Source organism: Gobio gobio, assembly GCF_949357685.1.
Source record: "Gobio gobio genome assembly, chromosome: 8".
Lineage (NCBI taxonomy): Eukaryota > Metazoa > Chordata > Actinopteri > Cypriniformes > Gobionidae > Gobio > Gobio gobio.
In genome coordinates this window covers 33,445,284-33,463,951 of record NC_137114.1, presented here as the reverse complement: position 1 = coordinate 33,463,951, position 18,668 = coordinate 33,445,284, and the positions used below count along the sequence as shown (strand labels likewise).

Here is an 18,668-nt window from a genome sequence, read left to right as displayed (position 1 = left end):
ATACTATTATAATAACTATATAATTTTTGAAAAGTTTGTTTTTGCAGACTTGTTAAATTATTTATATACAATGTAATGTATTATAAATAATTTTAAGATATTTTGTATCCCTTAGAAAATGATAACTGAAGCCCTCTAGTGTTTAAAGGGATTGTTCACCCAAAAATGAAAATTTCATAATTTACTCACCCTCAACCTGTATGAGTTTCTTTCTTCTGTTGAACACAAAAGAAGATATTTTGAAGAATGTTGGTATCAGACAGTTGACGGCACCCACCATTGACTTGGGGAAGAAATAATATGGAAGTCAACTGCCTGGCAACATTTTCATTTTTGGGTGAACTATCCCTTTAAGATCAAAGTAACCATAGTTACCGCCAAAATATATATTTAACTAGATCCATTGTTGTTATTATATATCTATTATAACAACTGGAAATTTTGTATCAGCGGCAGCCACTTCATAAAAACGATAGAAACACTGTTTGAATCAAATCCAATGCTGTTTTTCAACGGCTCTGATTTTAGCGACGGCTTCGTGTTTTTGTGCGGACCTGACAACGGCAGTTTCGTTCATTTCCCCCCCTCCGTTTGGCATAAAACACTATTCTTTCGTCGTCATCCAGTTTTAAATGCCGACTACAAACAAGAAGGTTGTTTCCGCCGTCAACAACAACTCTGGTTGTGAGGGACGCTTCTCTTTCGCGTTCCATACCAACAGAGGTCGCCCTGCTGTAAGGATGTGCCTTTCTCTTTGTTGTCATCCTCGCTGTTGTCCAGTCGCTGAGTGACTGGGTGGCTGAAATGTGCCTTTTGTTTGTGTGGTGATTTGCGTACCATCTCCAAGACGATGCCGGAGCTGAACACTGAGATCCCTCAAGGCCTCGTGTCGGGTCCGCTGCTGCTCTTCTGTACGTGATGCTGAAGAGGGAGGCACGGAAGAAAACAGCATCCATGCTGAGCTCTCAGTAACTGTCCGGCCTGTCAATGAACATGCTATTGAGGTGACTATTTTACGAGGTATATACATTTCTCATTTTTTAAGAACAGGTTTGATTTCATGGCTACGCGTTTAACCTGTTCGTCTTAATTTAATTAACTTCAGCCAACTCACAGCTCAGAAGATTAGCTTAAGACTGGATCCATCAGAAGAGCTCACTGTGATTACTTTTATATTTATTACCTGTATTGGTAACACTTTATTTTACAGTGTCATTGTTACTTATGTTACTATAATACTAACTATATATGCATTGCATACAACTAACCCTAAACCAAACAAACCCCTAATCCTCATCTTAGTAAGTAGCCTTAAATAATACAGTGTAACAAAGACGCCTTAAGCAATAGGAGGGAATTGAACTATTCTGTTAACAAAGAAAATAAGAAAAGTATGTTGCTAAATGGTCAGATAATTTTATATTCCAACACACAACAGATAGGGGGAGGCCAGGGAGTGTTGGAACATGGGGTCAGTTGTAACACTCTCAGTTGTAAAAGACAAGAGCTGTGGTGATGCCATCAATATCATACACTCCCGTCACCCTTTGAGCTCACAGGAGAAGTGAGATTTAACTGTGAGCAACATTGTAGACTTTATGACTGATTTTCACTTTGGAAAGTAAATGTTTTTTTTTAATCAAGAATATACTTTTTGTCTAACAAACATGGCCTTATAGAGACAATTATTTAACTTGCATTCCTAAAGCAGCTGTTTCTCTAGTGTCATTTAATGTTTTGCATTCGCTAACTTCAATCCCATTTGCTAAAATAGCTAAATTATGGCTGTCTGGGGTGGGGGGGTAGTTGTAACAGTTCATTAAAAATGTCACAACCAACCCCTTATGATGATTCCAAGTATCCATCAGGTATCAATCCATCTGGAGTCCAGGTATCAATTTGTTCAGGCAAAGTTTTTTGTTGCGCATCAAGAGATTTATGTGGTAAATGTGTTTTCATTGTAAATTATGCGCATGTCTTCTTATCAGATAAAAACATTATCTGCCTCAATTGAGCGCATTCATTTTTTTGTGCACATTTTTAGAATGTATGCGCATCTTGCCGTTTCCATCCAGCGTTTTTAAAATAAGTGGATGGCAACATGAACCAGTGACTGAATGTGACAGGAATACAGTACAGACACCCACACAAACATAATATGTAAAGTCCTAAATTAAATACAATATAATGTTTTGGTCACACTTTAGATCAGGGTCCAATTCTTACTATTAACTAAATTAACTCCGAATTTGCTGCTTATTATTAGTTAGTAAAGTAGTTGTTAAAGTTGCAGTCCATAACTTTTTGCGTTCTAGCGGTTAATAAACAGAACTGCATGCGTCTTGCGGAAGAACATCGCAGCAGGAGCTACTTCTCTCTGTTTATGTCTTTGGCGAGTCACGCAGGGACTGTGCTCCTCCGCAGCGGTTCCTACCAGACCGGTCTGAAATAGTCCCAATATAAACACTTATTATAAGTGTATTATAATGATTCAGGGTAAGACAAAAACACGGTTTGGAAGATTGATTCATGGTGTACATTCTCATTATAGAATTTTTGTAAATCTTGAACACAAAAAAGTTACGGACAGCAGCTTTAAGTTTAGGAATTGGTATGATCATGCAGAATAAGGCATTAATATGTGCTTTATAAGTACTAATAAACAGTCAATATCCTAGTAATATGCATGCTAATAAGCAACTATTTGATAGTGACCCTTGGACCCTAAACTAAAGTGTTACCATTGTTTTTTATCCACCCTTTTTCAATTCTTTGTTCTTCAATAAAGCTCTTGCATAAATTAGATAGTGTGGATCCTATTTCTGCAAATCACCTCTCAGTGTTGCATCTATCCCCAGCTAGTGTTACAAATCACCCCAGTAGTGTGGTAGGTGTAAAAAGGGAACTTTTTGTATTTGACATTAACTCACATAATCTGTGATTGTGTAGTATACGTCCAAGTGAGTTTTATTTGTAGTAGACAAATGTGGCTACCATGTATCAAAGTTTGAGAGATCTAGCACAAACAACAACCACAACCTGTTACTGATGCTCAAACAAAAAGTGTTACTACCATCCCTGGTCTCCCCTCTATAAGAAATCAGAAATATTTTTTATTTTACTTTTTTATTTAGAAGCGTTATAAATGATATGTAATATTTATTCAGAATTATCATATAAAAAACAATAAACACAAAATTGGTACCTTATTTCCATTCATTCTTTTATTTTGTTTTATTAATTTTTATGTTTTTGATTCACTAAAAGTAACCAGCTCTTATGATTAAAAGACAATTAAAATCTTTATTTTTAAATACATTTTTAATAACAAGAAATGATTCCAGGGTTTCCGAAGTTCTTAAAAAATACTATAAAAGTCATAATTTGACCTTCCACAATTTAAGGCCTTAAAAATGTCTTAAATTGGATAAAAAAATCTTAAATTCAATATCATGGCATTAAATCAGAGCCCTATGATTTCCACTATGCAGAAAACATAGACAGAATCATAGAATCCATTCATAAAAAATGGAATGAAACAGAATTTGGTAAAAATAAAATGTATTTCATAGGGCCCTAAAAAGGTATTTTTGTTAAACTTTTAAATTGCTGTTAAATGATTTCAATTGATTATGCTTTTTGATTACAGAGTCCAGAAAAATTTAAACAGAATAAATTATAAAATAAATAAATAAAACAGTTGTCATAGGGCCCTATGCATTTTTATTGCATTATTAAATTGCATGCACTGCAAAAATCTTCCTCAGGATTTTTGTTTTCCAGTACAAATATCTAAACATCATTGAATCAAGATACATACTTGAGATGAAAAATTAAAAAAATTAAGTCTTCTGAGTTTTCTAAGAAATGTGGAAAAAGTGTGTTTATGCTTAAAACAAATATCTGTCAATAAGTATGAAAATTACTTACATTTGAATTAAGTTGATTTTTATGAACCCATTGGCAGATATTTGTTCTCGTCACTTTCACAAGATCACAAGATTTCTTATCTCAAACTCTTTTTTTATTTTATTTGGTAAAATGAATCAAAAAATTATGGAGAGTGTTGCTAATACAATTTATTGTGTGCTACCAAGACATTTATATAAAGAGAACATATTGACGTGTTGTGTTCGCTTCTTAAATTTAAAAAAGGTCTTAAATTTACCGTCATAAACCTTTAGAAACCCTGTATTCTTCTATTTATCTATTTTTATTAATTTTTTTATTGAACCTGATGATGATAACAATAACGATAACGATAAAGATATAGTTCTAAAAATCTTTCTAAATACAAAAGACTCCACACCACAACTAACGATTATGGCACAGAGAAACGATATCATTGGAATCACTTTTTTCCAGCTGATGAACAATAAAACATTGACTACCAATCAGAATCCATCCTGCTTTAAAGAGCTCAAGACTTTAAAGTGGCAGATGACAAAACTGCATGAAACAGAATTTTATCGTGCATTGGTGTGGATGCTAATATAGTTATCGTTATCTTTCTAGTTATCGTTCTTGGTTTGAACGGGGCTTAAGAACCCTTTCTCATCTCTCAAACCTTTATATACATATCAATATCCTGATTAAACAACCTAATATTGACATAGTTCAACTGCTTCACATCTGAGGTTCGGGCAACATTAGGATAAAGAACTGTGGATAAGGTTGCCACAGTTACTTTTGGTCTAGTTTTGACACACCCAGATACAAGCCAGACTTTAGTATTTCTCAACTGTTAATGTGAAATCCACTGATACTCCTTCAGACATACTCGAGTGGTTTTAGCGCTTTTTCCACATCAGAATCAAAGGGAAAGTGTCATTTTTTATACAGTCACTTAAGCGTTGTGGTGCTTCAAGTAAGTACTTTCATGAATGCATGCATCCAATCTAACATGATAAAGTGTTTTCTGAATGTGACAGCTTATTGTATTTGATTAGGTTCACAGAATAAAGATGTCGCCGTTGGTGCTGGCAGTCGGAGTATGCTTAGCTGGGTGGATTGCTCTTTATGCTTTGCTGTGCTACACAAATGGCACTTGTGGCTATGAATGGAACTGTCGGCTAGTTACACTATTCCATGGCATCCTTGCAGTCTGTATAACTGCTTACATTGGATACATAGATGGACCGTGGCCTTTCACCAACCCAGGCAAGATGTACCACATTTTTATATATTTTATATATATATATATATAGGGGTGTGCGACTGTTTAATGCAGCTCAGAGGTGGCATAAATTCATTTCCACTTCAATTACAATTGCATAAATAATTTTGAATATTAAAATATATGGTTAAAAAAATGGTAACACTTTAGTGTGGGGAATACATTTTCACTATTACCTACGACTTTTGCCTCAATAATCTCCTAATTTGCTGCTTATTAATAATTAGTAAGGTAGTTTTGGGGGATTAAGGGATCTAGAATATGGTCAAGCAGAATAAGGCATTGATATGTGCTTTATAAGTACTAATAAACAGCCAATATCCTAGTATGTTGTTAATAAGCAACTAGTTAATAACGAGAATTTTGAGAAATAGCACTTCATTTTGTCCATGGTGAATTGATTGGATGGTTGTGGTTTGCTGTTGCTGTGATCTCATGTGAGTGACAGCAGTGACACCAGTAAAAAGGTCATCAGAGAAGAGATTAGATGTAACTGCAGGAGGGAGAGTAAGTTATTTTTTACTTCATTTAAAAATAACAACGTCAGATGTGCACTTTAGAATCTCAGTGGAATAGTTCACTTTGATTTACTCACCCTCAAGCCATCCTAGGTGTATATGACTTTCTTCTTTCAGACGAACACAATTGGAGTCATATTAAAAAAATATCCTGGCTCTTCCAAGATTTATAATAGCAGTGAATGGGAAATGAGATTTTGAAGGTCAAAAAAGTGTATCCCTCCATTCTAAAAAGAACTCGGCTCCGAGTGGGATGGGGGGGGGGGTTAACAATGGCCTTATGAAGTGAAGCGTTTTTGTAAGAAAAATATCCATATTTAAATCTTTATAGCCTAAAATAACTAGCTTCCGGCAGATGTCCGTACGCAAGTCAACTTGCACTAAAAGAGTAGCCTGTGACCCGATGCATGACGCATTGATGAACGCGGAAGCGCAGCGGAGAGAGCAAAACAAAACACTGGTCATGAATTAGAAGTCTAAAATGAGAATTTTTAAAGAGAAATGTCGGAGGAAGTGGAGGAGAAGAGGAGCTTGAGTTTGTTGCCCAGCCCTATTTGTCTGAACCGGGAGAGGCGTCAAAGCTTGCGCTACTCCTACATCCTACACCATACATCGCGTCACGAGTTACTTGTTTGGCAACTTGCACACGGTCGTCTGCCAGAAGCTAGTTATAGGCTATACAAATTTTAATATGGATATTTTTCTTACAAAAACGCATCGCTTCGCTTCAGAAGGCCTTTATTAACCCCCCGGAGCCATGTGGAGTACTTTTAGAATGGATGGATGTGCTTTTTTGACCTTTAAAATCTCATTTACCATTCACTGCCATTATAAATAGACCTAGCACTTTGAGATTTTGTTTAATGTAAAGTGCGTTACAAATAAAATGTATTATTATTATTATTATTATTATAAAGCTTGGAAGAGCCAGGGCATTTTTTTTTTATAACTCCGATTGTGTTTGTCTGAAAAAAGAAAGTCATATACACCTAGGATGACTTGAGGGTGAGTAAATTATGGGAGAATTTAAAGTTTTGGGTGAACTATTCCTTTAATGAGTGAGCCATTGAATCATTCATTCAACCAATTCATTCAATTGATTCGGCTGATTCATTACAAAACAAAGCAAGGCCCTGTCCCAAATGGCACACTTCATGTGCACTTTCGGTCTTGTGGACTTATAATGGCCCCCCTTTGAGGTCGATATGCGCCCTCGATGCACACTTCTGCCGAGTCCGCACTTGTGCGGGTTACGCAGCGGAATTCTTCCCGGCAGTCAAAGCGGCATTACATCGTGAAAGTGCAGACTCAGAGGAAGACCGTGAGGGTTTAGGGTGCCACTTGGGACAGGGCCCAAGTGATTGTTTATGAATGGATCATTGAATCATTTACTCAACCGATTTGTTCAAAAACACAGATTCAGTTACAAAACTGCTTGGAAATCACAAGGCTTGTTTGAAACTTTTCATTGTTGAATTAGAACAAAATACAGACAATCAATATCCTGTATAAAATGTAACTTACTTAATATTAGTATCTTGTTTATTGAATAGATGAATAAAATCAATATCACATGCAATTGTGCTGATATTCGGCTTGTTTTTTTTTGTTTGATTGACGTGAGTGACATACTTGATAATGTTAGCTCACACATTGTTAAAACAATAATTATCATAGACAATACATATTGCACACCCCTAATTTATAATGTTTTTATTAGCATTGCCATATTGTCTTTTTTCATGACAAATTCTCATATTTTCCTATATATCATCTGCAGGTACAAAGAACACCCCTCTTCAGATCACTGCCATGGTGGTCAGTCTGGGCTACTTTATCTTTGACATGGCCTGGTGTGTGTACTTCCGCACCGAGGGCTTGGTGATGCTCGCTCACCACACCATGAGCATCCTGGGTATTCTGCTCACTCTGTGGCTGGGGGAGTCGGGCATCGAGTCTTGCGCCGTGCTGTTTGGCAGCGAGATCACAAACCCCCTCCTCCAGACGCGCTGGTTCTTGAAACACTCTGGCCGCTACAACAGCTTCCTGGGAGATGTGGTGGACGTTCTGTTCGTTCTGCTGTTTGTATTGATGCGCATTTTCGTCGGCAGCAACATGCTGTACTGTGAGCTGATTTCTCCAAGACCCATGTTCATCATTAAGTGTGGTGGTGTGGCCATGTATGCGCTGTCCTGGGTGTTCATGGCTGACATCGGCCGTTTTGCATACCGCAAATCCCAGGTCAAATACCAGCACTGGATGAATCGTCACAAGAGGGCAGAGGTCAACGGGCAGGACGTGAAGAGAGACTGAAAGATCTCTTAGATGAAGCCAGCAGATTGGCCTTGAGTTTCTAACACTGCAGAGAAGAATGAGAATCAGCGTTACAGCTAATAGCTCTGCCGCTAATAGATGTTTACATATTTTTAAAAAGGATATCAGCCATTAAAGTTCACTTTTGGCTGGTAATATACACATGGGGAAACGTCCATGCTGTATCAGAGCCTTTAAAACATCTTGATGGTTTTTTTTATTATTTGCTTTTATGATTAACTCAATTCTTACAATCAAATCTAATGTGATATATTTGTACTCATAGGAATTAAGTGTTTAAACCATTAAGTACTGGAAATATTTGATATTTTTGTAATTAGGAACACTACTTGTGATACATTCTTTCCCATTAAACTTTTAGTATGTTCAATATTCAGAAACTCTACTAAATGTTTCTGGAAGATTACTGAATGCTTTGTGTGTGATTAATGACTCGAATGAAAAAGTAAATGCAAAAGTCTTGACATTGAAATGTAACCATTTTTAAATTGTGGAGTTGAGTGATGACGTATATGGTGAATTGATCACACCAGTTGATAAAATCAATAAACATCATCATTGCCATAAATCAGTTTTAGTTATTAATGTACTATGGGTTTTGTCTCATTCCATATGTCAGATTGAACATAACTAAATATATATGTAATAGTGTGTGTAATTGTTTAATACATACTGAAGTTCAGACTGTTGGATAGTTTTAGCACTGTAACTAATAGACCGACAAGACCTTTCTTTTTGTGCAGATCTAATAAATGATTTAAAAATAGGCTACATTAAGTCATACAAAAATTCATTTAAGTGTATTCAGGTCAACATGCCTTGAATACACCCCTTCTAATGAATGTGTTTAATTCTGAATTAAATAACAAAAGTTAAATAACAAAAATGGCTAGATGGTGTAACTGTCTAGAGATAGAAAATTAATTAATTAATTAAAATGCTTAAGTTTTTGAGAAAAAAAGAAAGTGAGTTGGCATGATTTTTTATTATTATTATTATTTTTTAACAGTTAAGCAGTTTTGTTTTAAAACATTGCTATTAATTATTTGTTTAACCTTTTTTTTATTAAAGTGATTTGTTTTGTTTAGGCAGAAATAAACTATAGTAACTTTAAGAAATCGTCTTGAGATTCATGACTATATGATTCTTGAGTATATGCCTACATTTACATGTATTTTAAACAGTATCTTCTTCTTATATCTCACGCAGAGTAGCCTAATTACTAAACAAAATGCATGTAAAAGGTCCAACTCAAGCAAGTCAAGCTTCGATAATAAGATGCAGTTTTGTGAACGTCCACCATGTGGCAAAGTAACATAATATTTCAACAATTTCGCACTCTTGGGCTCGAAGTTAATGTAATTTAACCAGTGACTGGCTCATATTTTCCAATGGAATAATAAACTCATTTAGCCAGCTGCAAGGCTGAAAATCCCAACCTTTTACTACAAACCGATAAAATCACGGAAAATGGACGAAAAGTGCCTTGTACAGACGAATGTTCCAAATATAGCCGACGTTTTAGCGTCTTTATGAACAAAATTACTAAAACGTCTACATTCAAAATCATTTAAAACGACATTGGGAGTGATTTATTTGTCACAGACTCTTTTTTTAACATGTCCTAATACATTATTTTGCGTTTGAGTGAATCTTCGCGAGAAAAAAAAACAACAACTTTGAGTCACCATCATCACTCCATAACCCAAACACTGACTGTTTCTCAAATTCTAGTGAGCCTGTCTACTTATACAACATGTTTGTGTACGTTCCGAATCAGCTCAGCAGAGTGAGAGCGAGTGAGCTCGGTTGAATCGGAAATGCTGTCCATGCAGGCGGCTCACTAGTTTTTGAGACGCAGCCCCGCGGGAGACACGGCAGCACTCCGGTAACGTTACATCTCAACTTTCCCCAGTTTGATGGACCGGAACCTACATACAACCTCTAAACTGATTTTAGTGTGGACCATCGCTTTCATACAAGATCGGTGTCATTTCTAAAAGCATTCGGGTATATATATGCGAACTTTATCGGGTGGTTTTGTTTATTTTGACGCTGAAGTGATTTCGTCGCCGCTCCATAGAAGCTCGTATGACACGTGTATGAGCGCGTGCATTTTTTTCCTGTCTGGATGACTGTGGGATTGGCGTGGATGCACCCGGCTGTTTATTATTGTTTTTGGGAAAATAGCGCGTCTCAGTTTTGGAGTGGACGCTATTAGGCTGCTGTTAGCTTTAGCATAGCAAAGGCCTTGTCTGCAGTTTCGTTTGCGGTATCAAACTGCTGCTGCTGTGTTGGCTGTGGACAGACACACACATTCGGCATTAGGAAACTCAAAAGTGTTTAAATTGCCAAAGGAGAGCAACTTCGAGCAGTAGGAAGTGTTTCGACTTCACTTGGGAGCTGCTGCTGAATACGAAGGTACATTTACAGCTGCACAATAACGAAAAATCACCCATTTTTAGAGTTATTTTGTTTAAATTATTGACCTGATCTGTCCTAGCCTCCTGACTTGCCTACTGTTAAACTTAACAAGAAAATACCCTTTGTATGTACAGAACATATTAGTATGTTTTATACATGTTAATTGCACGTTATTGTAAGCAGTAGTTTTGTTTATTTGTAAACAGCACCACTTCTGGATGAACCAAATGTTATTTGGGTTACTTCAAGATACTTGGTTTAAAAAACATATTGATGTTGGAAAATAAAAATATCATGCATTGATTTAATGTGCTGATTTTTACTTGTAAAGTTTTTAAAACGTATCAAATCCCTGTATGTTGTCTAATAATGTAATCAGGTTATACACTTTTAGGTGTGTTTTTGAATATATGATTGTCTGGAATCTATTTGGATTTAATTATGGTTTTGGTGAACTGCATGGAATCTTTTATAATACATTTTCTGTTGTTTTTTTCATCAGAGAAACCTCTTGGTCAACATAACAGAATACAGATGCAACAGCCTCATGCAACATCAGAAACCGATGCTTCTCCTGATGCATCTGAAAATGACTATAGGATATAGGACGAATAAGAGCTAAAAACAAAAGCCCAATGAGCGACACACGGTCCACAGTAACTGACAGGTATTTATGAGTTATGTTTGTGTTATGTGGATGAACTTGCTTTTGGTCTAATCCTACCATATACTTAAGGGGACACCTCTGAATTATAAACTGTTGGTCAGCAATGCAGAATTGAGCTTTTATTGGGTTTAGTCTTGTATTTATTTGTGTGTGATGTAGCTTTACGATCATCAAGTTTGTTTCTTGATCAGTTTTGTGCTTTACTTCCAATTTTGAGAAGTCAGTTTGGCAAGTCAATGAATATATGAAAATTTGGAAGCACTCAAACATTTTTTTAATTATAATTCGCTGGTGTGATGTATAAATATATTCATGGAAAAGTTGCATCGGCCATGTTGACATAGTTTTTTTTTGTTACCCGTTTGTCTTTTGACCTCTCTCAGCAGTGCATATTCAAGTTAACAAGTACAATTTAACCATGATGTGCAACTTTCTGGGTACATATAGCGCTTGAAAAGAACCATTTACTGTAGCTTACAGTTCTCTGAGTGTCAATTTTTGTGTTGACTTTGACAGCTCCTGTGGCATTATGGGAAAGTTTCCATTGGTTGAAGTCTTTTGAATCTCAGTGTTTTGCACCTACTGTTTTGTGAATACCTCTTGGACATATTACTCATTTGAGGTGTGTTTGCTTACTATATAGTAGCAAACTACACATACTATTATTCATGCTATTTTAGGATTTTTTTATGTACTTTTTATAGGCATTTCTTAATATCTTGAATTGCCTTTTGTTTTTGTATTTTCAGTTTTTGTATTTAATTTTAGTTTAAGTTATTGTAATTTTGGATGGATGGATAGATGTGCTTTTGTCCTTTTTTATTATTTTGTAAAAATATTTCTTATTTGCTTTATTCAACTTATTTTATTTCGGTTAGTTGTAAAGGCAACATTTCTAATTTCCGTTAAATATTTTTCAAGTTTGAGTTTTTCATCTAATATTAATATATATATTTTTTGTTTCAGCCTTATTTCAATTAACAAAGACAATTAAAAAAAACAAAAAAATTTTTTAGTTGTAACAATAACGACAGACCTGAACTGCTTTTTTGTGCATGTTAGTGTTCTCTACTTTTTAGAGTACTATCTTTTTTTTGTAGATTGTTCTGTCATTGTTGGCTTTGTATGCTTGTTGAGCTATGCTGCCATCTTGAATTGTCCATCAACCAATAACATGATGCTTATGTTTGGTATAATCCTTAGGAGAAAAGCATAATAACATTGTATTTCCTTCGATCATTTCATTATTGCAAAACTCACAACTGGTTCACAGCATTATTCGTTACTTGATCATTGCTTTTTAGACCATGACACAAATCAAGTGAGACGTCTTTTCTAACTTCATCATACTGTTATTTGCTATTGATTATATTCAGACTTTTTCATAACAAGTGATTAGTGGAAACAAAGCCATGGGAAAGTTCAATAAATGTATCAACAACCTCTATGTGTTCAGTACTCGCATACTGTTCGCTCATCATGGCTGAAGAATGTGTTTTCTAATGGTAAACTTGGCCATTCGAGCAGCTCTCACAGGTCTTTGCCACTGACGTCACTGTGGAACAGCAGACTGGTTGTCTGTCTGGGCATCTCCATGATGACTGATGTGCTTTCAGTGTTGCAGGGATTCAAACACAAGCAATAAGGTATAACTCTGAGGGAGAGGCTCTCTTGTATGGTTTTGTTGATATACCTTTCTATCTAGTGCCAGTATCAGGATTGAAGAGGAATGGCTTTCCTCTCATCTGTTGTCACTGCAGGTGATTCATTGTACAGGGCAAATGCATGTGGCTAATAGTGCATTATGGTGGCATAAAGCTGGTGGTAACAAGTGGAGGGAAACAGGCGAGATCCACGGAATAAAAGGAAAAATGTCGTCATGTGCTTTTCAGAATGTAAAAAAAGATGATATTCAATAGGGATGCATGATATATTGGCCACCATATTGGTATCGGCCGATATATAGGGATGCACCGATATGAACATTTTGGCCGATACCGATAACCGATAATTCTTAATATTTGAAAGCCGATAACCGATATATTGGCCGATAAATCTAAATACAAATTTTAATAAACTCTGAGAGCCTGATTACAAAAACAAAAGGCTCACCATTAAAAGCCATGTCCCAAACACTTCAACATAAATCAAACCTATACACTACAGTAGCCTATTTGAACCAGTGTGAGATTCCTTACCTTTTCAAATTAATTTTACACTCCTATGGCCAAATTTTTTTTTTTAACACTTTACAATAAGGTTTAATTTTTGTTAGTATTAGTTAACCAACAATGAATGAACAATACTTCAACAGGATTTATTAATTTTAGTTCATGTTAATCTCAACATATTCAGACCCAAAGTTGTGTCTTTTAACATTAGGTATGAACTGTGAATGGACTGTTACAAAACACAAACATTTTATTACTAAAAGAAACAAAGGTTATTGCTCTCTGTTTGTTCATGATAGTTAATGCATTAATAAAATGAGACCTTATTTGTAAAATGTTACCAAAAATTATATACCTAAATAATGCAAACAAGTAATTGAACAGCATTACTTAGGCTGCATAATAAAGAATCAGAATGCAAGTGCATGAAATAACCTCCGCACAGACGATAAATAAATGGTTTTAATCAAACCATATTGTTGATGGAAATGATACGAGAACAATAAAAGTGCTAATTATAAAAAATAATGCTTCTGTGTTTTTGAAAAAAAAAATATGTTTAATATTACAGTAATAGTAAACATCTGTAATATTAGTCTAGTCTATTAGGAATAATGTTGCTGTTTGAGAGCGCGCTGAAGCTGGAGAGAATGAACGAACAACCATAAACTGAAGCGCTTAGAAGTTTAATTAACAACTAAACGCATCATATATGAGAACAATCAGATATTTATACAAAATAAATATAATATTACAACTTATATTAGCACAAAATCACGCATAGGTGAAGGGTTATAACTCCTGTGGATGCTCTTCCCCTGTTTGAGAGCCTGCTGAAACTTAAGATGATCACCGGTACAGTGAAGCACTGCGGGTTATTGACTTAACCAAACACATCCTATATGACTTTAATCAGATGTTTATACTACAAAAACGTAATATTACGACTTACATATGCTTAAAATGACGCGAATGCACAAGCGAACTTGACTGTGCTGGTCAGAATGCGTTGTTGACGCTTCCCACAACAGCGCGCTGAAAAACAACTAAACCCAGAGAATTCACTACGTTTTATAACAGAAATATTCTCATTGCAGTGTTATGTATAGGACAGTCCCAGTAGTTATTAATGCTGTGCATTTCTGTTTGAAATGCGCGCGCCGGTACAATGAAGTGCTTTACTGCATCGTTAATTAACTCAACCAAACGCATCCTATATGGGATTATATACACAAAATAATAAATATAATATTACAACTTACAATGGCACAAAAGGCTGTGAATGGACAAGCAAACTTGACTGCTCGTCATGAAGGTGTAACTCCGTGGGCGCGCGCTGAAGCTAAAGACCGGTACAATGAAGTGCTTTACTGCATCGTTTATTAACTCAACCAAACGCATCCTATTTGATATTACATACACAGAATAATAATAAATATAATATTACAACTTACAATGGCACAAAAGGCTGTGAATGCACAAGCGAACTTGACTGTGCTCGTCATGAAGGTGTAACTCCGTGGGCGCGCTCTTCCCTCAACAAACGCGCTGAAACACAACGCTCTTTTACAGCCTATTCTATTCTCATTATCATTTTATGTAGATTATAGAAGACTTGCGCTGCACATGTTGCACATAACTGTATTTTCCTTTTCGAAGTGATTCCAGACATATTTAGAGCAATTCAAACCCATCATGGTGGACAGCGCGTCCGTCTCAGCTGAAGGAAATAATACATTATCTATCGGCTTGACTATATCGGTCAAATTTTCTTATTGGACCGATAACGATAACATCAAAAATAATCATTTATCGGCCGATAACGATATGTTGCCGATATATCGTGCATCCCTACCGATATATGTAAAAAAAATTCACGCACTGAAAATTAAAACTGTTCAGCCTTTTTATGTTCAAACCGGAGTCAGACAATGATGGAGAGACTCACTAAGACGTGACAACATGTAGAAGGCAACAGGACGTTTCTGAATGGTTAGTTGATGAATTCATGGAGCTGATGTGAGTTAACTCTTCAAGTCATTGATTAGCATATTCTGTCATGATAATCTATAAATCGCTCGTGTGGGAACTAACTGTTGTAAAATTCCTTCAGAGCCAGAGAATATATGCTGCATGGACATAGAACAGGTATAGTTTAGTTTAATTACGGTTATAACTTATGTTGATATCTTGCTTTTATGACATGCTATTGCCACTTGTGTTACGGTACTATATTGCAATAAATGTGAAAAGATGAATGCGACCGCTTGAGCAGACTCCTCTACTACAACAACTCTTCCTCTTCCCCAAAGAAGCCCAACATGGCTTCACCGCCTTTGTTGTGTTTTCCCGGGGGCAGGGTTTATGCAAATCTTAGGGTTCAGAAGCTTGTTGTAGTCCCTACCAGCCGTTTGTTTTAGCCCTTAAAAAGCGATTTCTTTAAAAGAAAATATATCCCTTTGCTTTGAACTTTACAGATGTTGTTTATGCTCAAACAGTAACGTTACACGCTAACTAAAATAAAATAAAAATTATAATTAACCCCTTTAAATCTATTACACTTCTTTTTCTGACTTTATAACTCACAATTGTGATTTTATATCACAAATCTGAGAAAAAAAGTCAGAATTGCTAGATATCACCTTATATCTGTGGGAAAAATAACAGAATATTGAGTTTATATTTTGCAGTCCTGATTTCTCTTATTGAAATTACTTTTTTTATACTTTTGTTTCCGTGGCTTCTGCTACTGTAGAACTGTCACTTTCTGCCACCAGGTAGGCTCCACCCACAAAACATGTCATCGCTGTTTGTAAACAACTAAATGGTCTATGCATCTTTTGTTACCTTCATCCTTGTGTTCTGTTTTTATCCTGAGGTTATACCAGTTTAAAGTCATTTGTTGTTCCTTTGTATCTTGGCATCATTCACTTTCTCCCATACACTGCAGAATGCCATGCAAGCCATAACAGGATATCCTGTAAGCGGATTGGTTAACAGCTTTTCAAGTCTCTGAAGAGATTGTTTTACCTAGACATTGTCTCGTATTGCATTTACAATTGAAGCAACAGTTTATTGTAAATCAGCTTGTCATAGTAAAGCATTACAGCACATTGAAAGTTTTTGTTTAATGTAAAAAAAAATCAACCAATTAAAATTATTAGCATTCATTAATTTGGAATAGCAATCTTGACAACATTTCATAATAGGTAAAAATTGGATATTTCATATGATATTCTGTAGATGACAATTATAATGTATATTTTTAAATCAAGTTGATTACATTTTTGGAGAAAAAAAAACAACAGTACATTTTTGTTATTTGGCATCATTATATACACACACACACACACACACACACACACACACACACACACACACACACACACACACACACACACACACACACACACACACACATATATATTGCCAAAAGTATTGGGACACCTCTTCAAATCATTGAATTCAGTTGTTCCAATCACTTCCATGGCCACGGGTGTATAAAATCAAGCACCTAGGCATGCAGACTGCTTCTACAAACATTTGTCACAGAGCGGGGTCAGCGCATGCTGAGGCGCACAGTGCACAGAAGTCGCCAAATTTCTGCAGTCAATAGCTACAGACCTTCAAACTTTGTGTAGCCTTCAGATTATCTCAAGAACAGTGAGTAGAGAGCTTCATGGAATGGGTTTCCATGGCCGAGCAGCTGCATCCAAGCCTTACATCACCAAGTGCAATGCAAAGCGTCGGATGCAGTGGTGTAAAGCACGCTGCCACTGGACTACAGCAGTGGAGATGTGTTCTCTGGAGTGACGAATCACGCTTCTCTGTCTGGCAATCCGATGGACAAGTCTGGGTTTGCCAGTTGTCTGGGTCTACGTTTTGTGTAATATGAGTCTGGGTTTTGCATAATATCATTGCGCCGCTGCACCCATGGCACGGCAGAAAAGTTAATTGATTATTACGCAGGCATGAGAGTATAGTTCCTAGCTATATCTGCCTAGAAAATCGCAACTTTTAATTTTCCGTCAGTCTTAGTACACAATGTAACTACAGAAGAGTCAAGTTTTAAATAGGACTCTTTGGTAATTTTTTGAGCGAGATGCTAACGGTCTAATCAGATTCAATGATCTATGCTAAGCTATGCTAAAAGTGTTACCACCAGACCCGGAGATCGGCTGAATGGATTCGATAACGGTAAAACTCAACTGTTTAACTCTAGGGGAGATGGAAAATGAGCCTATTTTCAAAATAGTGGTGTGTTCCTTTAAAAAACACTTTCTTTAAAAGATAATATCTCCCTTTTCTTTGAACTTTGAGGGTTGTACCTTTGCAGATGTTGTTTATGCCCAAACAGCAGCATTACACACTAACTAAAGTTAAAAAAGTGAAATCAACCACCCCTTTAAATCCTATGGATTAAGAATGGGGTGTGATTAAAGTTAATGTGCATGTAAAGGCAATATTGTATGTGTGTGTGTGTGTGTGGTAAATGTACCTATTAAGCTCACCAAACTCTACATTGAGACATTTTAGTGCACATGGTATTGGTTTGAGTACAAGAAGTTATGTTAAAATAAAAGATTAATCTCTCACACAATATTATTTTATTTTAAATGACAAAAGCTTTTAAATTAAGATATACATCATTACGTGCAAAAAGTCTGGCTGTGCTTAATGGGTACATGTTTGTACCCTTTAAGCGAACCCCTTGTTGCCATTAAGCTCTCAACATGTTTTTTTGGGGATAATTCTTGTTTGTTTTAAACAACATTTTTAAAGATTAATTTTATAAAGATTAACTTGAAATGACAACCATCAGTTAATATTTAAAGTCTGTTTATGAAGTTCATAGACGTTCAATGTGGATGAGCTTAAAGGGAGCACACTGAGCTTTATTGGAACGGCAAACCTTTTTTAAATAAATACATTTTATTAAATTACATTTAAAAGTACAATTTTGCTAAATAAATAATCTAGGTCATGTATTAAGTTCATGCATATTTTGAACAGCTATTATTAATAATATCTATGAAATTATGCTTTTTCTTATCGACATCACACTTTATTAAGCTGTGATTTTCATAGTAGTGCACCCTTTAAGCTCCTTTTACAATCATATGAAGTCTTTAAAAATTACAGCAGTGTAAAACAACAGAACATCAATAAACCGTAAATTTATAATATAATGGATTTAAAAGTACAAGCCAGTAATGCCTGTGAAGTAATATATTAGTGTAGCACACAGTCTTATACAGCTAGTAAGCTAACAATGTTCCGTAGCACCTGCGCTATGTTGCTAAAACTATCTTTTGGATCTAACTGTAATTATTTCCCACATCCAGGTTGTAATATGCAAAAGTCTCAATATTAATCTC

At 35.7% G+C, this 18,668-nt stretch overlaps 2 protein-coding genes across 3 annotated transcripts in view; both read left to right on the top strand.

Annotated features, from left to right (window-relative positions):
- Positions 1-711: 711 nt before the first annotated feature.
- On the top strand, positions 712-8,007 carry tlcd5a (TLC domain containing 5a; the record flags this gene model as incomplete). The annotated part of the gene is made up of 3 exons (XM_079823599.1): positions 712-1,004; positions 4,950-5,160; positions 7,475-8,007. Exons 2-3 carry the CDS (start codon positions 4,965-4,967, stop codon positions 8,005-8,007), a joined length of 729 nt encoding a protein of 242 aa, XP_079679725.1. The 5' UTR covers positions 712-1,004; positions 4,950-4,964.
- A 1,814-nt stretch (positions 8,008-9,821) lies between these two features.
- arhgef12a (Rho guanine nucleotide exchange factor (GEF) 12a) overlaps positions 9,822-18,668 on the top strand; it is a 63,412-nt gene continuing 54,565 nt past the window's right edge. For both annotated transcript variants that reach the window (XM_079824457.1, XM_079824456.1), the window contains exons 1-2: positions 9,822-10,449; positions 10,955-11,119. In XM_079824457.1, coding sequence (XP_079680583.1) covers positions 11,088-11,119 — 32 coding nt within the window. In that variant the 5' untranslated portion in view covers positions 9,822-10,449; positions 10,955-11,087. The remainder of the gene's footprint in view (positions 10,450-10,954; positions 11,120-18,668) is intronic.